This window comes from Elgaria multicarinata, chromosome 8, assembly GCF_023053635.1.
Source record: "Elgaria multicarinata webbii isolate HBS135686 ecotype San Diego chromosome 8, rElgMul1.1.pri, whole genome shotgun sequence".
In the NCBI taxonomy this organism is placed as follows: Eukaryota; Metazoa; Chordata; class Lepidosauria; order Squamata; family Anguidae; genus Elgaria; species Elgaria multicarinata.
The window spans coordinates 82,429,581-82,453,650 of record NC_086178.1 but is presented as its reverse complement, the minus strand read 5'-3'; the positions used below and the strand labels follow the sequence as shown (position 1 = coordinate 82,453,650).

General features: G+C 40.1%; 1 protein-coding gene across 7 annotated transcripts in view; it reads left to right on the top strand.

The window, feature by feature from the left end:
- The window catches only part of CPEB3 (cytoplasmic polyadenylation element binding protein 3), a 101,182-nt gene that overhangs the window by 57,108 nt on the left and 20,004 nt on the right, over positions 1–24,070 (top strand). For 5 of the 7 annotated variants that reach the window (XM_063132877.1, XM_063132880.1, XM_063132876.1 and 2 more), the window contains exons 5-7: positions 9,294–9,317; positions 18,884–19,051; positions 22,907–22,996. In XM_063132877.1, the coding sequence (XP_062988947.1) occupies positions 9,294–9,317; positions 18,884–19,051; positions 22,907–22,996 (282 nt within the window). The remainder of the gene's footprint in view (positions 1–9,293; positions 9,318–18,883; positions 19,052–22,906; positions 22,997–24,070) is intronic. The other 2 variants (XM_063132881.1, XM_063132879.1) reach the window with 1 other exon arrangement.

Below are 24,070 nucleotides of genomic sequence, written 5' to 3'. Positions count from 1 at the left end.
CGCTAGTGAAAGGCTTGGGGGTTTAAACTTGTTTGAGAATTATGCCCCTTTCAGACCTTTAGCCCTAATCTAAATATTGGAGGAGATGAGGACAGGGGTTTTACAATAGTTAAACATTGGAAAGGCATCCTGAATGTTCTCAGACGCACACATTCCTTCACCCGAGTATTGTGTGAATGCTGGTTTGCAATGAATGATTAACAAATGGCTCAGATTGGGCATCTGTTTTTTCCCTTCTCATCTCTGCCTCCTGTGGTCCAACCTACTGCATTTATAAATTCCCACGGCGTATATTATTTCTGCAGAACTTTCTTGGATGTTCTGGCCAATACTCTTCAAGGTTATGGAATGAGACATTGTGGATGAACTCAATAAGTAAAGGTTTAACTGGATCAAGACAGGAGCCATCTCCTAAATTGTCTTCCAGTTTCTTCTTCTCCATTCCTTCATAAGGGGCTGTTGTTTCTTATGGAGATATGAGGGAGGCTGATTTGAAAAAATGAAACTGAAATTTGTGGGTGTGGGAGAACCTGGTGTATACTTAGGAGAAGCCTCCCTACTCCCACAGTGTAATTTCAGGCCCATTATCCACATATTAAGTGCTCTTTAATAAGTCATTGTGAGTTTAAACTATAAGTCTTAAAAAGGAAACTGTTACAGTCTGCTCATTATTATACATGTTCAGTAGTGCAGTGCAGAGTAAGTTAACACAATGCATGACATTTCCCAGAGGGATTGCTTAGTTGGTCTGTTCTTGAGCAAAAGGAGTCTCCGTGGTTTGAGAATAGAGGTGTTATAAATATACAAATGTCCCCATTGCAGATCAGGATATATTTAATATGGATATATTCTGTAGTTACATACTGTAGCTATATGCTGTGCCATGATTGGGAGAAATGCTGCCTTTATAAATAGGCTTTACAATTTGGGGGATAATGGAGAATGTTAAAGAGAAACATTTTACAAGAAATTTTAAGCTATTCGGGAAATAATCCCCCTTGCTGATAATACTAGTAAGCTTCTAAAATGTTTGTAAAATTAAATATCAAAGGTTTGGCAGAATGTGGTATTGTTTTTCTTTTTGGATAACTGGATGTGCCACATGACTCATACCTGTTTACATTTTTTTCTAGTTTTGCATGGAAGTTAGAAATACAATTTTCTCTTAAAACCTTTCTCTAATCTTGGATACATCGATTTATTTATTTATAATATTCCTTGGCCACCTTTCAGGGCAGAAGCCCTCCCAAGGTTGCATACAACAACAAAACACATAATAAAAACTGATATAGTTTTAAAAAGCATTAAAACAGGAACAGCATTAAACATAACATGGGAAGGCCAAAGTAAAATAATATGTTTTCAGGGCCTTCTTAAAAGCCTTCAGTGATTGGGCCTGGCACACCCGCAATGGAAATTTATTCCAGGTGTGGGTCCTAAACTGGTAAAATGCACTGCTGGACATCGCAACCACCTGAGCTTTCCCAATTAGCACAGACTCCAGTAGACTTCCAAACTATCCACTTGGTCTTTTAGGGGTTGTTCAACCCCATCTAAGACTAGCTGTAAACCTTCATCCAGAGTAGTTGGTTTCCCAACCCACAGTACCTACGTCTTCTCTGGATTAAATTTCAACTTGCTTATACTCATCCACCAAAAATAGCCTCCAGATACTGGTTCACAAGTTTGACAGCTTTCCTGGGTTGTACAGATGGAAACAAGAAGTAGAGCTGAGTATCATCCATTTACTGCTGACACTTCACCCCAAAATTCCTGAAGACTGCTCCAGTGGTTTCATGTAGATATTAAATATTTATTGCATTTGTATACTGCCCCAGAGCCGAAGCTCTCTGGGTGGGTTACATAATATTAAGACACTTAAAAACAATATACAAAATTTTAAAACCACAAAAACATACAATATACACATAACATTTACAACCACATTTATAACAACTTTAAAAACTATGAGCCTAAAAAACAGACCCAGGCTCATCACATATTGCTAAATGCCTGGGAGCATAGGGAACAGAATGGAACCTTGCAGCACCCTACAGGCTAATGTCCATGGGGTGGAGGAAAAGTTCAACAGCACCACCTTCTGAGACTGCTCCTCCAGAAGGCCCAGAATCACTTGAAAACTCTTTCTCCCAAGCCTAATCCAGATAAACAATCCAGAAAGATGCCATGGTCGTTGGTTTTCAAAGCCTCTGAGAGGTCCAGAAAAACAACAGGGTTACACTCCTCCCATCCATTCCCATGAGCGAGGACGACCAAGGTTTGAAACCTGATTGGAATGGATCTAAATAATTTTTCAAGGATTAAGGGCAATATATAGTATGACTTCCAATGGAAAGAATTCTTTTGTTCAGAGGTGACCCTAAACATTGCAAATATTCTCTTGGTGGGAAAAATAAAAGGAACATTTTCAGCCATACTTTAATGTTATCTTTAATGATTTCATTAAATGTAATAGAACTAGAAAATCAAAAAGCTTCCTTAATAAGCATATATTAATGGCTGATATCAGAAATACTGCTTGGGTACTTTTCATGTCTCTCCCAACAGCAGCCGCCTTCTGCTGCTCCTGAAAAGCACCCCGTGAGGGTTTAGGGTCTTTTGTAACAGCATCTACTGAGATTAGAAGCAAGCAAAAATCAAGTATTCTCCATGCATGTGTGGAAGCGCTTTGTGCACAGTCACAAGACTCATTTGGAACTCAGTCATTGTGTTTTAATTTAAAAAAAAACCCTAAATATTTCAGACTTGCAGCCTGTAAATAATTATAAGGATTAACAGAAAAGACTATAGCACTGCATAACATGTTGTTTGCATTGGTTGCCTGCCAATTTGGAATTAAATCTTCTGCAGGAGACATGTTGGAAGACAATGAGACTAATCAGTATGTATTCAAAACATGTGATAAAGAAATAGTAAGCATGTATGAAAAGCCGTGCTGGATGAGACCAAATGCCGGTCTAGTCTGCGTCTTCTTTCCCACAGTGGCCAACAGATGCCTGTGGGAAGCCCAAAAGCAGGACATGAGGCAATTAGCCTTCTCCCACTTTTCCACAGCAACTGATTTTCAGAGGCATGCTGCATCTGATCCTATAAGTAGCATATAGTCATCTTGATTAGTAGCCATGGATAGCCTTATCCTCCATTAACGTGTCTAATCCCCTTTTACAACAATCGATGTTGGTGCCCAGGGCCAGCCTTGTCATTAGGCAAAGTGAGGTGTGACCAGTACTGCCCACAGAATTCCAAGTGTGGTTGCATCATAGATTAATATAAAGGCACTTTTATTTGTGACCACTTTCCTAATCCCTAACATGGAATTTCCCTTTTTCTTTGAGCTATCCACCATGATTCCTTTCCTAGTTCGTTACCACCAACACAGACCCAATCAATGTATATGTGAAGTTAGGATTCACCCCCCCCCGCCTTTACACTTACACTGATCCACATTTACCATGTTATTACCTATTCACCTGGTTGCCTATTCCTTTGGATCCCCTTTTGCTTTTACTATCCCAAATAATTTGGTGTGGTTAGCAACTTTGTCACCTCATTGCACACTCCTAACTTTATATCATTTATGAACAAATTTAAAAGCACTGGTTCTGGTACAGATCCTTGGAGAACCTCATTTCTTACATCTCTCCATTGTGCTAACTTTCTCTATAGTCCTGCAATCTGCTTCGTATTAGCCAGTTACAAATCCATAAGAGGACCCATCCTTCTATTCCATGAATGCTAAGTTTATTCAGTAGCCTTTGATGAGAGACTTTGTCAAAAGTTTTCTGATAGTTTGAGTACACATTGTCTACACTGCACATGCTTGTCGACACTTCCAAAGAACTCTGATAAGTAGTGAGACAGGACTTAGCTTTGCAGGACTTTCTATATGATCGATAATTTTATCTTTATTCATGCTTTACACCAACTGTCTTGAAAAGGCATTAAGATACCCTAACGTCCCCCGTTTTTAAAAGGGGGTTGGCTGCTTCTTAGAAGATCAGCTATACATTTTTGAGTTCTTTAAAAAAAATTAATAGGATTCTGTGATTTTTAAATTTGTCAGTAAGACATAGAATTTCATCTCTGCTGTTAGCCAATATCATCTGCAATGTAGATAGATACACAGAATTCATTCAGATTCTCTGCAATCTCCTTAACTTCCTTTAGCAGAATTTTATCTCCGTTGTTGTATAACAGTCAAACTGGTTTCCCTAGCTGGTTTCCTGCTTTTAATGAATTTAAATCTTGTTTCATTATTGGTCTTAATGTTTTTAGCAGTATGCTCCTCAAACTCATTTTTTTCATTTGTTTTTGTGAAAGATTTCCCCCCCTCTCATTTGGGCAAGGTTTCCATTTACTGAACAATGTCTTCTCGCCTCTAATAGTTTTCTTGACCCTTGTCTCTTAACCATACTGGCATCTTCTTGGACTTGGTTATAACTTTCCAGAACTGCAATATGTATTCTAGCTGAGCTTCTATTTTAGTGGTTTTGAGTATCCCCCAAGCTTTCTAGGGAGATTTTACCCTTTTGAGACTTTCCTTTGATTTTTTTTTATTATTATTTTTTGAGAAGTTTCCTCTTCTGAAGTCAAATGTGATTGTTGGACTTTGTTGGGGATTGTCCACTTACATATAAATTGAATCTGATAACACTGTAGTCACTGTTCCCAATCAGTTCAGCAACACTTATGTGTCACCCAGATCCTGGGTGCCACTAAGAATTAAGCCCAGGATTACCTCCTGTCTGGTTCTTGTCCAACTGTTATTGGGAACAGTTGTTTAATGTCTTTATAAACTTTAGTTTTGGATCATTCATTTACCCAGTCTACCTGAAGGCAATTGAAGTCATCCGTTACTACAAAATACTTTTGCCTTGATTGCTTCTCTGATTTAGGAAAGTTTTTATTTCAACTTGTGTTGGTTTAATTATACAGACATGAAATCACATGGAAGTTTCCTTAGAAACTAAAGGCAATAGTAATCTCAAAATACCTGTAATCTCTGCCAGATATGTTGACATTTTTCTAGGCAATGTCTTATAAGATTGATCAATTTCTCTTGTGCAACCAGTCAAATTTCTGGTTCACTGTTCAGTCTCTGTACTTGAACTAGCCTTCTAGCACAGCAGAACTAATAGTTTAGCCATAATTCCTGTATGTAGAAACAAATTGTATGATATTTGTTTAACCCCCATAGATATGGTATGTATCTTTAAAGTGCATTGGCTAAATGGTATATTTAAGGTCATATAATTTGTGCCAACACTACAGTTCCAGAAAGGATGAAGTAAACCTGCCACTCTCAAATTGCACAACCTTGCTTTTCAACTGCTACGTGAAACCTTTGAGTGAACTCCTATGAAGATTTGGACTGAAATGTCATCAGTATACTGATAATACTGAGATATAACTCCTACCAAATAAATAAATAAATCTCAGATATTAAATAAATATTAAATAAGAATATATCTCACCATAATGAACAGGTGTTCTGTGTCCAGGTGCTCTCTGGAGGACAGCTCACTCAGTCTGCTCTCCAGATACTAACTGTAGGTGGGCAAATTCCAAGCCCTTGCTCTCCCTTCTTATGGCTCTTTATCTTCAAACTAGACTTGGGCTGGAAAGGGAGAAAAGGAACCTCTCGTGCAAAGCACTTGAGTCATTCCTGACTCCTAGAGGGACGCCTGCTTTCGCTGACGTTTTCTTGGCAGATTATGTAGCGGGGTGGTTTGCCATTGCCTTCCCCAGTCGTGATTACCTTTCCCCCAGCTAGCTGGGTACTCATTTTACCGACCTCGGAGGGATGGAAGGCTGAGTCGACCTGAGCCAGCTGCCTGAGAACCAGCTTCCGCTGGGATCGAACTCAGGCCGTGGGGAGAGTTTTGGCTGCAGTAACTGCCGCTTACCACTCTGCACCACACGAGGCTCACTTGGACTGGACACCCTTTCAAATAGAATGCTGTCTATTATGTCTATATGCATATGTTTAACTTCTGTAAATTCTTTGTCTTTCCACATTTATTGCTGATTGTACTGTTGTTGCGTTGTTTGTTTTATGCAAAGGCCATTGGCCAAAAGCAATAAACTTGACTGACATTGAATGCTATCATCTGTAAGTTAGGGCACATTGACTGAGTAATGTAAGGATTGGGCCTAATATCTCTGCAGAACCACTCCAAAAAAGCATGGGAACACAGTCAGTTGAGGAAGAGGACAAAAGGGTGATAGAGCTACCAAGGTCGTAGGAGAGAGGGCATAGCAACACTGGTAGAGAGAAGTCTTGCTAGATGCCAGCTAATCAGAAGGATCAAAACCAGCCAGAGACCTCTCCATCCATGGGAATATAAGATCTTATGGTGGGGGAGGAATTAGGAGTGACAGATCTAAGAATCAGACATCAGGTGAGGAGGGATAAGCAACTTCAGGTTTAACCCTTGCACAACCAACTCCCATCAAGTTTGGATGATACAAAAAGATGTGTTTACAGCTTAAATATTCAAAATGCACATGCACTGCAGCCCACCAGGGCTTATTTAAATAAGCCACGATGGGATGTTTGATTGTGTGAACAAGCTCACTGCCACCCTAACTTTAAAGCCCCAAACCATTTGGAGCCTGAATACCTTTAGGGCTACCTTCACCTTTATTAAATGCTTGTTCCAATCTACATCTGATGTCCTGCTTTGGCTTCCCCATGCCAACAAAGATTTGGCAAGTGAGTATAAGGAGCAGGGACTTCTCAACTGTGGCGCTGACATTATAGTTTTCCTTCCTGGCCCCTGTCTTTATGGAGGTGCTTTGGCGCCGCGAGTCACCTTGCACACGCACTAGCCTTCCTTCACATCATCTGTACAGGAAGGAAGGCAAGTGTGATTTTTCCTGCCTGGCGCCTCTTGAAAAGTTAAAAAATAAAAACAAATGGGGGAGGGGAGTGAAAAGGAACGGGGTCTTTCCTCCCTCCTTTTTAATTTAATGAGCTCTATCTGCGGAGCTCTGCAGACTCATATAAGGAAAAAAACGGGGGGGGAATGAATGAGCCACTGGAGGAGGATGCGAGAGGGATCGAGCAGCATCTCATCCCTCTGGTTGCCCATTCCCCCCCCCTTTGTTTTAATTTTATAAGCTCTGTTTGTGGAGCTCCGCAGATTCATATAATTAAAAATAAAAACGGGGAGAAGGAACGAGACAGCCAGAGGAGGACGCAGGAGGGACTGGAGACTGAGGAGTGTCTGCTTCCTCTGGCTGCCTGTTCCTCCCCACCCACCTGCATTTATTTTTATTATTTGTTTCTACAGAGCTCCGCAGATAGAGGTCATAAAATTAAAAAAGGAGGGAGGATCGGCACTGTTCCTCTCCTCCCCCCCTTTTTATTATTTTACTTTTTTAGAGGTTTGGGGCCGCCTCTGCTGCCAAAAAAGACAGGGTAAGTGCCCGACTTTTTTGGAGCGGAGTTTCCAAGGTTGGCCCCGGATGGCTTTGCAACGGCGGCTGTGTCATGTAGATGACTTGCCGCTACTGCGAAGCCACCCCAGGGCAAACCCTTCGTGTAGACATACCCCTGGAGAATCCTACCTAGCTTCATCTTTGTTGTTCCCACCTCACTAAAACATGGCCTTTGATTTAGATGGCTGATCACTATGTTCGTTTCCTGCCTTATTGAAGTTCACTCTTACAATCTATTGGATTTTTTTCTCTCTTTGGATTTATTTTTTGGTTTTGGTTTTCTAAATACTATTTATTATAATCTGCATTTTATTAGTTTGCTGTAAGCTGCTTTGAGCTTAATAAAAAAAAGTGAAGTGAAAAAAATTCTAAAACTTTACATTTTAATTGGAGTACAATTCCTTGTAGTCATCTTGATGGTAGTAATTAGTGTTCTTAGAAGTTTCTAATATCAATATATGGTAATAGAAAACCACTTCTCTTGCCTATCCAGTATTTAGCACAGTGCAACATCCTATAACCTTTCTACCAATTTATTAATTTGTAATTCATAGCAAAAGCAGTACATTTATGTAACATTACAAAACTGTATGTATTGAATTTGAAACATGCTACATAATGTTGGCTAGTTGACTGTGGTTGGGTTTTTTGTATAATAATGCACAGTTTGATGCACAGTTTCAGAGAAAACAATTAAATATTTTGGCTGGCAAACGTGGGTTATTTGTTATTTTTTATTAGGAAAGTCTCGCTGATTGCCACAGAGGTTGGCATGCCCATTATTCTAGCTTTCTAGAAGGAATTAATTATTTGCTTGGCTGAATCCCATAAAGTTGGATATTTCAAATATGTCCAGTTTAGTAACTATAAAATGCACCTTTTGACAGTCTTCAGCCATTCAGCTTGCCTGTGTTATCTAGTTCATGATGATGGAAAAGGAATACACACAGAAAAAGCAAATGCTAGGATTAATGGTGCATGGAGGAAACAGTACCAGAAAATGAAAACCCGTCCATTTTCTGTTCTTAGCGTGGTAAGATCCTGCAGCTCCAGGCATCCTTTGTATCACTGAAGTACAGAAAGGCAACATGGTGAAAGCTTCATACGATTCAGTTGCCTAAGACAATGTATAACTAATATGCACTAACCAATTTAATTAGCTTAGGGCTCCATTTACCAAATGACTTGCTTCAGTTGGCTGCCCCTAGCAGATAATCATCCTTCTGCTGTTTCTTCTAGTCCTGTTAATTGTTTTTAGTAATCCTTGCATTCCATAATACCACAGCTCACTTTTGATAAAGTTTGCAAAGAAAGGTATCGTTTGGTTGTGTTGTGTTATAAAATTAGATGTTCAGAATCGTTTTGCCAATGAAGCTATTTAATCAAGATTATGAGAAGATCAGTTTTGATGGCAAATATTGTATGTTCATTCTACTTTCAATTGCATATTCTAGCCATTTAAACAGATCCTGTCACCCAATTAAAATGATTGGATGTTAATACACTTTATTGGGTATTTTGTATGTATAATGCTTTCCTAAAATTCCATGAGGAACTATTTTAAAAATGCTATCTACACAGTAATTGCTCAGGATAGACCATTACATAGATGTCTAAATACCTATTACAAGTTCTTTGTTGACAAACTTATCAACAAGGTGATGCTTCAGAAGCCTGGGATTTTATATTTAGCTATGTCTCAGACCCTTATGCAAAGGCTATTTGTATTACCTGAATTACATTGTCCGAAAGCTGACTTTGCTAAAACTATAAATATGGTCATTACTGTTATGTCAATACCCACTATATTTTTCTGTATTTACATGCAGCCAGGAGCTATGGACGGAGACGAGGTAAAAAATTCTTTTAAATGTTTATCAAATACTGTCATGGGAGCAAAAGATCCAGGCTGTACACAGCTCATTATTTCTGTGCTGTAAAAGGAATCACTTCCCCTTTCCTACTACAACAGCACTGGTAATGATTCTGCTTCATTAGCTCCATAATTATATGAACATGGTGGAGTGTGAAAGTGTTGAAAGGAAATATTTTATTTGTTGCTTATAAAAAATAAACTAGTCTCAGTTTGGACAAATTTATTTATTTTTTAAATTAAATCTTGAAATATTAACTAATTTCCATGGTAAGCAAGTAATGCTTTTTTCACTTTTAAATTTATTTATTTTTAGATAAACACGCATATTGATAATCACCTGTCAAATCTTATATTTAAAGAATAGAAAAAGTGGTGATTGTTTTAATTGAACACTTCAAAAATTATCCAACAGTTGCCTGGAAGACACCGGTATATGAACATGCGTATTGCATTAGTGCTGCTATGCTTCTGGGGACTTAGGCCTAAACTACATGAGACATTATTCACATTGTTTGGCCCAATGTGCAGGACTTCTTAAAAAGTAAATTGCCTGTGTGAAGGGGCCCAAGTTGGACTGAGACCATGGTGTGAGGAAAGCTGTTTTTTAACCCTTTGCTGTGTTGTAGTGTCGTTTGGAATCTTTCTTTATATACACACACATGCGCGCGCACACACACAATATCTGTGATTTGTGCATAGTGGCCACACGGTCCCCAATTATGACCAGGACTATGGCAAGGCATTAAAAGACCTCAACCACCCCCATGACATGATCGCAGTCTGCTTTCACCTCCCACCCCCATGGGCAATCTAGGTGTAAAAAAATCAAACACCAGACCAAACTATGTGAACAATGACATATGTAGTTTGGCTATTACTTCCAGCTTTTCCTAGGCCTAGCTTTAAAGAATGGGACACATTTTAGTTTCAATCAGAGCCTATGGCAGACCATAAATAATGTGTGTGTTCACCATTGGTTATGGTTATGATTTCATTTGAATACTGTGCACAATCAGCTTGTATGTAATAGATTTTTTTAGTGCTCCTGCAATGTAGATTTCTAACTGCTTTGGTTGATTTCTCACAAAATTCAAATCATAATGAACTTGCTATTGATTTTCAAAATTCTGATCCAATACCTGAAATGTTGAATGCTCCTTTATTTCTAGTCGGTAGAATGTGAGAGTCAGTCAAGTGATGCACCACATTCCTTCTTAAGGCATTTGTTTTCCAGGTGATACAGTCTGTTTCATTAGTGCTGAAGTAGCAACTCTCATGTAATGTTGTATTTAGGTTTTTAATCCAGACATCACTTTTGTCATTTTAAAGTTGGGAAATTGCTTCTGTTGAAATAGATATATTAGGAGGCAGAGCTTGAAATTTCCTTGGAGAGAAAAGTGTTGCTTTTGAAATACTCTTCAAAAGACCATTTTGTTCTTTGTGGTCTCTGTGCAGTCCTATAAATTCTGCACTTGTGCAGAACAAAATCTAAAACTAGTCAATAATAATTTTTGACAGAAGGCCCATCCGCAAGCCGCTTTCATTTTGTCCACAGAAGTAAATGAAAAGTTAGGTTTTTCTTCCATTTTCTTTCTTCAGTGTATTTCACATTTATTTCTCTGTAGTGATTCTCTCCTCTGACCTACATCAGTGCAATGCCCATGGTGCACCTTTCCTGTTTAAGAGTGCTCCATTTCTGGTAGCAAGTTTCCTGTGTATATGGTTACTACTTCCTTTGGTTTGGTGATGTGGAGACACTTGCCCCCTTGTCAAAATTTCTTGAGGCAGCCATATAAGAACAGGTCCATCTGTCTTCTAGACAACCTTCTAGTAATTACCCCTTTTTGGATGGACACTGAAGCCCAAGTAACCAGAGCTCCATTGGCTATACCAGAGATGGGGACCCTTTTTCAAGAAGCACTTCAGGGGCCTCATGCCAGTAGTACCACCCCACTGTTGTCATATGCTACTTGACATGATTGCTCAGACCCCATTCACACACACCAGTATTTTCATTCTCTCTCTCTCTCTCTCTCTCTCTCACACACACACACACACACACACACACACGTACACGTGTGTGTGTGTGCATGTTCACGTACTCTCTGTCCTCCTGAAAATGCCCACCTTGCAAGTCAGCTTTTGAAAACCCTCCATTGATAACAAAGAAGCCTTTTTAAAAGCCTATTTGTAGCAGGGAGGGTATTTTTTGAGGGAGGGGGTCATAGCATTGCAGAGGGAGGGTTAGCTGTTTCCTCCCCAGCAGCAACTGCCCCAAATGCAGCACGGGGGGGGGGGGAAGCAGAAAAATCTCTGATCGGAGATAAAAGACCTTGGTCTTGGGGAGGGGCTGAGGCTATAAAGAGGGGACAGAACCTGAGGGAGAAGGTGTGGGCTAGAAGGGAACCTTCTGTGGACTAGAGGTTCCCCATCCTTGGGCTATGCAACTTGGGTACATCTTGATCCAGTCACTCTTGTTACTGACAGCCAAATCCACTTCTGCACACTCTTAAGCAGTTGCAAGTGCCATCACAGTCCCTTCTACCCAAGCTAAGATATCACTATTCTTGCGTTGGCCTATCCTCTACATCGAGCATTACTGTGACCACCATGGTACTGTCCAGTTCAATGCCAGTATTAGTTCTGAAGCTCACTAAGGAGGCAGTAGCTTTGACAATAAGCAATCATCTAGTCTTGATTCATCAGGTGTGGATGTCCATGTTGACATCTTCAATGTCAACAAGAGCAATTTAGTACCAAAGTCAGTTCAAAAGTTTGCCTTGGAGGATTTTCCAACACCAGACAATTGTCTCAAGTTGACCATCAGGCGCAACAGGCCAATATTATGTCTTCTACCTCATTGCTGAAGGCATTGGTTAAAAAAAGAAAAACAAATCCTGCACTATCATCAAGAGCAGAGACCCTAACCCTAACCTTCACTGGGATCCTAGAAATAGCCAAAGGCCAGCATGTTGCCTTGGCCAAACCAGTAGTTGTCTTGGATTGAAGACCACGAAGATCTCCTTGATCGCAGCGAAGGACAGTAAACCTGTGGGCAACAACTATCTCTTAGAGAGTAGCAATTCTAACCTCTGGAGCAATGGTGACAACATCAGGGAAAGAGATCTTTCTATTTAGGAGGGGTCTGAAACTTTGTCCTCAGAAAAACCTGTTCCACAGATGCTGATCCTGAGACGGTGGTCTATAACACTTGCTCTTCTTTTACACCATTTAGTGTAGCTATTCATGAAGAGTTTGTTGAACCTCTATTCTCCTGTCTGATACCCTTTGCCACCCTTTGGGATCTCTCAGTCATTCACATGCAGCTAAGGAAGAAGCCCTTCAAACCACTGACTGCTTGTGATCTCTGGCTGTTCACCTTCAAGGTGGCCTTTCTTATCACAATTGTTATGGAAATAGATCTAGTGAGCTCTGCGTACTTTGTTCCAGACTGCCCTATTTCATCATGCATAGGGGCAGGACAGTGCTCAAGCTGGACAGTTCATTTCTGCCAAAGGTAGCTGTCAGTCTGAACTAGGACAAACTGTTCTTTCTGTGTTCTACCTAAACCCTTCCTCAAGCCTAGAGTGTTTGCTGTCTGTGTTGGATATAAGGTCTGGTATATTGGCCTCGTATATTGGTGGAGCCACCGGAGTCCAGCTTGATCCTAGTCTCTTTATCAACTATGAAGGCCCTCAAAAGGCTCAGCTGGTGTTAACATGGTATTTTTCATATTGGATTTCATCCACCATGAAACGCTGCTGCGAATTGGCTCAGCTACTCATTCCCTCAGGAATCTATGTGCACTCAATGAAACCTGTTGCTTCATCCATGGAATTTGTCTAAAACTTTGCCATGATGCTATCTGATTGCCAAAACTAATGTTCGTCAGGCATTGTGCTCTGGACGTTCAGGCTCAAGAAGATGCGGTGTTTGGACACTAAGTCAGTGGTTGCTTGGAGCCACTTATTTTATTTATTTATTTATTGCATTTTTATACCGCCCAATAGCGGAAGCTCCCTGGGCAGTTCACAAAAATTAAAACCATTCAAAGTATAAAACAACAGTATAAAGCATGAGATAAAATACAACATAAAAGCACAACCATGATAAAATCAGCAGCAGTACAGAAATACAAATTTAAAACAGCCAAGTTAAAATTTAATTTATAGACTGTTAAAATGCTGAGAGAATAAAAAGCTCTTCACCTGGCATCTGAAAAAATATAGTGTAGGTGCCAGGCGAACCTCTTTAGGGAGCTCATTCCATAGCCGGGGTGCCACAGCAGAGAAGGCGCTGCTCCTGGTAGCCACCTGCCTTCCTTTGGCAGGGGCTCATGGAGAAGGACCCCTGAGGATGACCTTAGGGTCTGGGCAGGTACATATGGGAGGAGGCATTCCTTCAGATAGCCTGGCCTCAAGCCGTTTAGGGATTTAAATGTTAATACCATTATTATTTATTTATTTATTTATTTATTTATTTATTTATTTATATAGCACCATCAATGTACATGGTGCTGTACAGAGTAAAACAGTAAATAGCAAGACCCTGCCGCATAGGCTTACATTCTAATAAAATCATAATAAAACAATAAGGAGGGGAAGAGAATGCAAACAGGCACAGGGTAGAGTAAACAGGCACTGGGTAGGGTAAAACTAACAGTATAAAGTCAGAACAAAAGCACTTTGAATCGGGCCCAGACCTGGACTGGCAGCCAGTGAAGTTGGAAAAGGACTGGCGTGATGTGGTCTCGTTGGCCAGTCCCTGTTAGTAAACGTGCTGCCCTGTTTTGTACCACTTGAAGTTTCCAGACCGTTTTCAAAGGCAGCCCTACGTATAACGCATTGCAGTAATCCAAACGAGAGGTTATGAGAGTATGGATAACTTAGCTAGGCTATCTGCATCCAGATAGGGGCGCAATTGGTATATCAGCCTAAGCTGATAAAAGGTGCTCTTTGCCCCTGAGTTCACCTGTGCCTCAAGTGACAGTTCTGGATCCAAGAGCACCCCCAAACCATGAACTCAATCCTTTAGGGGGAGTGCAACCCTGTCCAGAACAGGGTGAACATCACCTAGCTGGACAGGCAAACCACCCGCTAACAGTACCTCCATCTTGTCTGGATTGAGTCTCAGTTTATTGGCCCTCATCCAGTCCATTACCATGCTCAGGCACTGATTCAGTACAGCCGCTGCTTCACCTGGGTTTGATGAAAAGGAGAGGTAGATCTGGGTGTCATCCGCATATTGATGACACCTCAACCTCCGGATAACCTCTCCCAGCGGTTTCATGTAAATGTTAAACAGCATAGGGGATAAAATAGAGCCCTGTGGAACCCCATGGCCTAAATGCCATGGCACAGAGCAATAATCCCCCAGCTTCACCTTTTGGAATCAGCCATCCGAGTAGGAGCAGAACCACTGCAACACAGTGCCTCCAACTTCCAGCCTAGACAACCTATCCAGAAGGATACCATGGTCGATGGTATTGAAAGCCACTGAGAGAATCAACAGGTTCGCACTCCCCCTGTCCTTCTCCTGGCAAAGGTCATCCCACAGGGCGACCAAGGCAGTTTCTGTTCCAAAACCAGGCCTGAAGCCCAATTGAAATGGATCTAGATAATCCGTTTCACTCAAGAGTGCTTGGAGTTGTCCCACTCAAGATCCTTGCCGAGGAAGGGGATGTTAGCCACCAGCTTGTAATTGTTAACATCCTCCAGGTCCAGGTTAGGCTTCTTCAGGAGTGGTCTGATTACCGCCTCTTTTAAAGAAGCTGGCACCACCCCCTCTCTCAGGGAGACATTTGCAACCTCCTGGACGCAGCTTGTGATCCCCTCCTTATTTGATATAATGCGCCATGAGGGGCAAGGGGCAAGGACACAGGTGGTTGACCACACTTGTCTCACTTCCAGATAGGCTTGTTTGCTCTTCTCCCATATGTGGCATTACACAAAGGTCATGAAAAGAAAAACAGGTTGCTGATTCGCAACTGTGGTTCAGTTATATAACCTGCCCTCCTTCCCCACTGCAGGTGTTTCTAGTAGGTTCCTCTTGCTCTGGCGCTTCCTTACAGACCACTGTAGCAAGATGTTAAGAAACTGAGAGGGAAGGCAGGACCCCTTTGAGTATGCCAAAACATTGTATTGTCTAGCACTAGGAGGTTCTGAACTGTGCTCTGCTCAGGCAGAAAACCATGCATGACAGTAGAGCTGGCCACTCGTAGAATTACAGTTAATGGTAAGCAACCTGATTTTACTCAACTGTCTTTGCACAGAAGATTCATGAACTAACATCTCATGTCAAAGGCTGCAGAATTTTCAAACATGGAGTCTTATTTAATTGCTCTTTTTGTTGCTTTCTGGTGAATTATGGTTAGATAAGAAAGCTAAGGAGTTTTTTTGCTAAGATTTTTTTTCTCCATGGTAACTTGTATTTTCTGTATACTTAATAAAAAATGTAGTGCCTCATAAGTAAAAGGAAGATGATGACTAATGTGTTCAATCTGCTAGCAATTCCATCTATATGATAATCCTGCCTCTGGTAGTGTCGGTACTCCTGCTCAATCTATGATCTGAAAGTTGCTGTGAACTGTGGCTTCAGATCATGAGTTAAGCAGTTAGCTCCAACAGAAATGTTCCTTAAGATCTGTGGGACCATGTCAGATGCTGTGAGTTACTTATGTGGACTGCACAGCTGCAGTGATAGACAAACCAGTCACATGACATGGCTCTAGCAAGCACTTTCTTTGTGTAGGAATTGATTATGCCAATATTCAAACTACTAATTTAGACTATAGTAAAATGTTGGACCTACCCCAGCAACTATAGCTATAACAAAGGTTTTGCTTTTGGTTTGTTGATGTGCCACTGCCATGAATAGTTATTGGATAATGCCCCTAATGTATCATTTTGAACACCCTGACAATGTTAAATTGGTTTCCACCTTAATTCTTCATCTCTCGCATATAAACAAAGCTTTCACTTAGCAGCAAAACTAGCTCTGTTTTTTCCTTTACGTGAAAAAGGTTATATTCTAGTGGGTAGGTATGAGGGACAAGGTCTTTTGTGTTGTAGCACCAAAGCTATCAAAAAGTAAAATACATATCGCTTTCTGCATGGGTTTGGATTTTTTTGGGGTCGGGGTTAATGCTGTTGCTTAATACTGTGCTAGCACCATTAAATATCTGGAGTGTTTTTAAAAAATATATCTGTGGTGTTGCTTATAAAAATGTTTAGCTTGTTTTTATTTTGGCAGTATCCAACAATGTCATTCCACTAACACAAATTTCGTTGCAGTAGCATAAGGGACCTCTAGTGGAATGCCAATAGCATTAGTTTGCACAATTGGATTTCCCAGAAAAACCGTTGCACAAGGTAACACTATTGACACTGGTCTACAGGTCCTGTGCCCTTGCGCAACGTAATTTGCATTAGCAGCATGACATTGTTGGGTACTGTCTTATATTGTTAACTGTCTTGATTATTTTTTAACAGCATGTCTTAAAGATACTGATGACCATATCCAATAAAATGCCAAGAGAAAGTAATATTACTTCCTCAGGATAGGACCTTAATCTAGAAAAGGGGTGGGCAACTTGTGGCCCTCCAGATGTTTTGGCCTACAACTCCTGTGAGCTCTATCCAGCAAAGCTAATGGGGAAGGATGTTGAGAGTTGTAGGCAAAACTTCTGTTGGACCTCAAGTTGCCCCACCTCTGATCTAGAAAGACCCACAAACTTTCCCTACAATTCTGAACTAGCATAGCATTTTGAAGTGGAAGCTGAGATTTCCAGCATTCTAACACGTTTCTTTGTGGCCAGCATAAAATTTTACCAAGCAGTACTTGCATATGAACAGTGGCAGATGCAAATATTTCCCTACATGAACTTATTATTATTATTATTATTATTATTATTATTATTTATTTATTTATATAGCACCATCAATGTACATGGTGCTGTACAGAGTAAAACAGTAAATAGCGAGACCCTGCCGCATAGGCTTACATTCTAATCCTAAGGTAAGTGAACCTAAGGAAGTTAATGGAAGGAAGTTTCCTGTCCCCTCCTTATCCCTTATCCCTGCAGTCACCTGCACCCCTGAAAAGCCTCTTTGTAAAATCAGGGGGCCTCCTAAACAACATAGGATGACGTATGGGAGCTGCTGGCATAGAGGACAGTCGTCCAAAATTGAGCTAACGACCACCCACTGTTGGTTGCTTCTCCTCTTCACTGGTGTCTCTTGCACTCCATCTCATTTTGTTCAAGAAGGCTGATCTTCCAGGTAGGCTTTTTGGAGAGTGCCTTTGGGGCTGGGGAAACACTTCCCCCCTGTAAACTTCCTTAAGTTCTTATCTTAGGGTCCATCCCATTGTTCTTGAGTAAATTCAAAGCAGGAATTATTAGTTACTTGTATTACTTAGGAACTGTTTATACTTCTACTTTACTCTCTTTTTCAGGAAAGAAAGCATAGTATGTGGCCAATGTTACTTCAAAGCAAGCACCCTCAAAACAAAGATGGAAGGTTTCCCACCACACAATAAAGAGTAGTGCAGGCTTTCAGTACAGTTGGACTTGCCAAAGCTCTTTTTAGTTTGATAAATTACAACTATATTGATCTGAATAGCTGCTATAATTTTGTGGTACTGTCTGGACCACACAAAGATTTCATGTGACAGAAGAAGAAATTTATATTTCATATTGGATTTTTATAATAATTTCTTTTGTATACAATCATCTAGGCATGGGACAAAGAACATCAAAAGTGATAGATCTGCCTACAGGCTTACATTCTAATCAATACTCAATGTGAAAATTGCCACAAATGATTATGGGAAGGGTGTGCTCTAAAGGTTTATTTTGGAGACTATATATTCAATAAAAAAAGAAGAAGAAATGAAAGGAAGAATATGATGTTGGAAGTCCATTTCATCTTTCCCTTTCCAACCTGGTCAAAATTAACCACTAAACTCACTTGATCAGAGAGAGAGAGAGACTGATATTACCCCACCCCCATTGTTTACATAGAGGCACATGTTCAAATCAGTCATTACTGGCAGCACAGAAATTATATTTTGCACATGTTGGTAGGGTCAACCATGCATATAAAACTGTTCACGGTGGTATAATGTGAATTCATTCATACTTGACCAGGTGTCTTGGAAAATCAGCTTGACCCTTGTAGTCATTCACTTTGGGTAATGATGCCTTTGCCATGTGTGTTTTGAGAGCCACTGTTCAAGCCATCCTACGATACCCTGTGCAGCTAGGCAAGTGAAAGATTCTAGACTGGGAGACTTTTTGTACTTACCTGCAAGGTTGAATTCACTTTTCTCCAGATATGACAGTGATAGCATAGGAGTATAAAAATCACTGAGGGGAAACATGAACAGCAGCATCTTAAGCAGTTTTTTATTTATTTATTTACAATATTTATATACCGCTCCCCATTGAAAATTTCAGAGCGCAGTACAAGTTTGTTAACTGAATCTATCTTTCCAGAAAAGTGTACAATTCTGATTTCTAAGTCACAACAAAATCTGTTGCAGGTCGGTCTTCACTCTTTCCTTTTGAAGATGGCTTCTTAGATGACAGTCATGGTGACCAGTCTTTATCATCGGGGCTCAGCTCTCCAACCCGCTGTCAGAATGGTGAAAGAGTGGAACGCTATTCTAGGAAGGTGTTTGTTGGAGGTCTGCCTCCTGACATTGATGAAGGTACTCTGAAACTATGATGTGTAGTTGTGGTAGGAAGGTATTTCTTGTCTTCTAAAAGCAGCTAACAAGTAAGATACAACAGAATTTCAAGCTCTAGTCTAGGGATGGGAAACATATGACCAAGAAGGGAGAGGGGGAGGGAGTGCCTGTACCCCAGCCAGGAAGGAGTGTTCCTTGAAGCCATGGCTCAGTCCACTTCACTTTTCCTTCATCTTCCCTAACTGGGGGATGGCAAAGAAGGAACAAGGCTGACTACGCACTCAGACAGCATCTGGAGGAGCTGTTCCTCCAGGCACTGGCTCAGAGTGCAGCCACTTTGCATGCCTTTCACCATAGGTGGCAAAGGGTGGGAGAAACTGGCTGCTTGAGTCCCTTTCCCTGTGCAGAGAGAGGTGCGGCGTGATTGCTCCATGCCCCTCTCTGCACAGAGAAAGAGACAGTCCCTCTTAGGGGAGGGGAAGCCACTTTTTGGGATGAGACCTGCCCCCTGGCATCATCCGACCCCTTGGATTGACCCTAGAACCAATCTAGCTCCCCACCCCTCTTCTAGTCCTTCACTTGCAACATACAAGTTAACAACATATGACCAGAGAAGGAGGCTCTAATACTCTTATATGATGGGGCTGTTCACACAACACACTAACCCAGACTCAGTGGTTGAGTGTGGGTTGTTTTTTGAACTGTGGGTTGTTTGTTGAACCATGTGTTAGCATATTGTCTGAACCAAGGACATTTTCCACAGGGTGGTATGCTAATCTTGTAGTTTGGCTTGTTAACCATCCTGAACAACCCAACAACAAACCATGGATTCTCAAGGTGGCTTGTTTGAGAAAAATAAGCCACACTACATGGTCAACAAGCTAGTCTGCAGAAAATGTCCTGGGTTCAGACAACATGCTAACCCACGGTTCAACAACAACCCATACTCAACCACTGAGTGTGGATTAGTATGTTGTGCCAACTTAAGTCACTGGGGTTTATTAATTTCATAACACTTCCATATGTGAACATCTGAAAATAGTAAAAAGTTCTTAAAGCAAACTTGTTAACAAATGGTACTCATTTTAGCAAATACAGAAGAATACAGGTATATACAGTATGTTGTTGTTGTTTTATTCTTAGATTGTCCTAAGACTCAGGGTACATTAAAATATTAAATTCTCAAGGAAATGTCAGTGTATTTCTGTAAAGCTTGGAGAAAATTGCTGTATAAAATCACAGTAATAAAATGTTCAACTAAAATAATTGATATGTTCACCTTTATGTCTATTGAAAACAGCCCTTACACCAAAAGCAATCATTCTTACAAAAGGTGTTTAGTGCCAATTTTTGGTGATTTTGTGGAAGACGTCTTCCATATCTCCAGATGTCCTTGTGGTTCAAAATTCACACTGAGTAGAATAAATAAGAGAACATTCTCAGCAGATGTAAGTAATCATGTCTATATTAGGCAAGGACACTCTTTAAAAGCATGCCGGACAAAAGCTTCTTAGAACTTTGTAGTTTCAAAAACAGCATCTTCAGTTATTTCTGGAATAAAATTGATAGCTAATTCAGATTTCAGAGTTTTGGAGTAATGTGCTTCTGGTGGTCAATGCATTCAGAACCTAGTGAAGTTTTAAACAGTTTTCAAGGGTTGCCATTTGGAACCTTTACTGTGTATCTGCTTCATTAAGCAAGCAGAAATAATTTTCAACACATGCAATTGTAAATGTTCTTCCTTATCTTCTTCCTCCACCAGTTATAGCTGAGTTGTACCTATGCATGGACATATTTTGCCAAGCACATGGAAAGGCACAAGATTTAAACTATTTTTTGCATTGGGGCTTTAGACTTCATTCTCACTGAGAGAGTAAAGCTGTGTTTGGGTTGTATCCTACAAAAGGATTCCTTATATATTAACTAGAGCCCTATTCAGGCACCCAGTTGTTCATGCAATCTGTGAGAGACCAAGATCATGGTTGCTAGATCTGCTCCATCTGTGGTGGCACTGCCACCCTCTATACAGTACTTAGGAGGGGGAAGATCTGAAATAGGGAAGCTGCCGTATGTGTGTAGGTTCTTCACTCTCACGCAATTGGAATCACATGAAAGAGAATGCCCAAAGAGGGCTTAAATGTTCAAGGAATTGGAATAATTCAAGGAATCTGAAATGTTGTAGCCTAATTATTAAAATTAATAATACTAGTACCATTCATGTACATGGCACTTTAAAAAAGAATGAGAACTCCCTGTCCTTGAGGGGCTCACAATCTAGAAAATGAGACTCAAACAGACAGAAAAAGGGCAGGTGAAAGAACACAGAAATAAACAAAAGGAAAATATGTGATTATTTCAATTTCACCTACTTAGGCTTAGTTACTGCCTAGACAGCTGTCTTACTCTCTCAGTGAGAATTAGACTTCAGCCATTTAGGCTTCAATCCTATACACAAATACCCAGGAATACGACCCATTGATCTCAGTGGAACTTACTTCTAAGATAATAATAATTAATAATAATAATTTCTTACCCACCTCTCGCCTCCTCGAGGTGGGTAACAGCATTAAATACAATAACACAATACATAAAACTGGTTAAAAGAGCACATAAAACCAACACAATATTAAAACTCATACAATATTAAAATAACAATCACAACATCTTAAAATTCTTAGGTTTAAAATTCATCTGGGTAGGCCTGCCGGAAGAGATTAGTCTTTATGGCTGTCTTAAGCTCAGAGAGAGTACTAAGCCAACGAATCTCCTCCGGCAGGCCATTCCACAGTCAGGGACGGCAGAAGAAAAGGTCCTCTGGGCAATAGTTGTCAGCCTAGCTGTGGCTGACTGGAGTAAATTCTTCCCAGAGGACCTGAGTGTGCAGGGCGGATTGTACAGGAGAAGGCAATCCCGCAGGTAACCTTGACCCAAACCATGTAGGGCTTTAAAGGTAATAACCAACGCTTTATAGTTCGCCTGGAAACTAATTGGCAGCCAGTGAAGTGATTTTAAAGTTGGTGTAATATGGTCACCCCTAGGTGTACCGGTGACCAACCAAGTTAATATGCATAGGTTGTACAGTTAGTCTTAATATAAGTACATACATAGAAAAATGTGATAATTTTTTGGATAGGATGACTTGAGGTATCTGTACAGAACACGTAGTTCTAGAAAATTTCACCGAAATTCTTCTTAGGTGACAATATATCACAATGGAATTATTTTTATTCAGTAATCTAGAATTGATTACAGGTCTAATTTCTAATAATACTAATTTCTTCATGAGATATAGACTGTAAAACATTTAGAATTTTGTTGGACTCTTGATGTTAGTCTCAACAAAACATAAAAAATGTTAATTTATCTGTTTGGAGCCATTTAAGTTTGTATAAGAATATAGAGATTTCCTAGGCAGATTAGAAAAGCAGCCAAATCTTAGAAATATATATACGTAAAGAAAAACCTAGATTACATGTGACAAATATCTTGGCTTTGCTCATTGACCTTTAACTTGGTTGGCCAGAACCCATTCCACCCCAACCTAAGATGGGTCACACTGGTGCCATTTTCTTTTCCTTCTCTGTTTTTTTTTAAGAGGGCAAAGAGGCAGAAGAAAACAGGTACACACAGGGAGAGAGAGGAAGAAATATGGACATATAGAGTAGAAGTAAATAAGGTGGGATCTCACGTTGCATGTGGTAGTTAAAGGTTGGTTCCAAATCAGAAAAATGTGAACAATGACTTGTGTCACTATTATTTAAAAACTTGGTAGTATTAAGGAAGAATGTTTAGTATCAAGGAAGAATGTTTAGTTTTGTCTCTTTTCTTTATGTTATCTTTTCAAGGGTCCTTACTACTATTTTTTTATATATATAGATGAAATCACTGCCAGCTTTCGTAGGTTTGGACCTCTCGTAGTGGACTGGCCTCATAAAGCTGAAAGCAAGTCATATTTTCCACCTAAAGGTATTTATTTTAATATTAACTTTCTGGATTAACAAACTGCCTTCTGTGACATTTTTTTAAAATATACTTCTTAAAAATGCTCAATATGTTTTTCAATTAAGGTGCTACTGAAGATAGAATATAGATCAGCCTTCCCCAATCTTGTGCCCTCCAGATGCTTGGACACCAACTCCCATCAACCCCAACCAGCATGGTCAGTGGTCAGGAATGATGGGAGTTACTGTCCAACAGATCTGAAGGAACTCAAATTAGTGAAGACTGAAGATGAACACCAGAAAAATGAAGATCGTTTTAACTGTATATGCTTTCAGAAGTGAATTTAGAATCTCAAACATGAGGCTCTGACCTAGTTTGCACATAACAGCAAACTATGATTTAATTAACCACTGTTTGTTGAATCATGGGTTGTTGTTACTTGCAAACCCAAAACTATGGGTTAACTATGGGTTGTTAACCACAAACTACCAATGACAAGAACCTATGGTTTGTTGTTGGATTGTGAATTGTGGGTTGCTTAAACCATGGTTTGTCATCATGTGTGAACTGAGAATCATGAATTGTTTTGCCAGGATACAGAGGCAACGGGCAAGAGTAGTAAAACAACAACCCCAAACTCTTTATGTGGCAGTACTGCAGTGTCACACAGGCATTTGGAATATGGGGAGGGTGTGGGTGAAGGAGAAGGGAAACAAACAACCCAGAAACCAAACCATGTTTTTTAGACCTCTGCCAGATAAACCCTGAGTGGGGCAACAAACACAGTTTAAATAAGCCATGGATTAGCGTGATGCTTGAACCAGACCACAAAGGCTAAAAATGTAGTCTGAAGTGCAATCGGTGGCCTGGTTCGCACATAATGACAAACTGTTTTTTAATTAAGCGTAGTATGATGAATTGTGTTGACATTACATGCAAACCCAAAATCTGTGTGTGAACTTTTTTTATTCTTCTCTTGTCCTAAATAGTTGTTTTGCTTTTGGTTTCATCTTCTCCGGGTTTAATTTTTTTTTGTAATATACTTTCTTTTACTAACTTGTGCATGCCGTGATGTCACTTAGTGAAATGCAAGTTGTA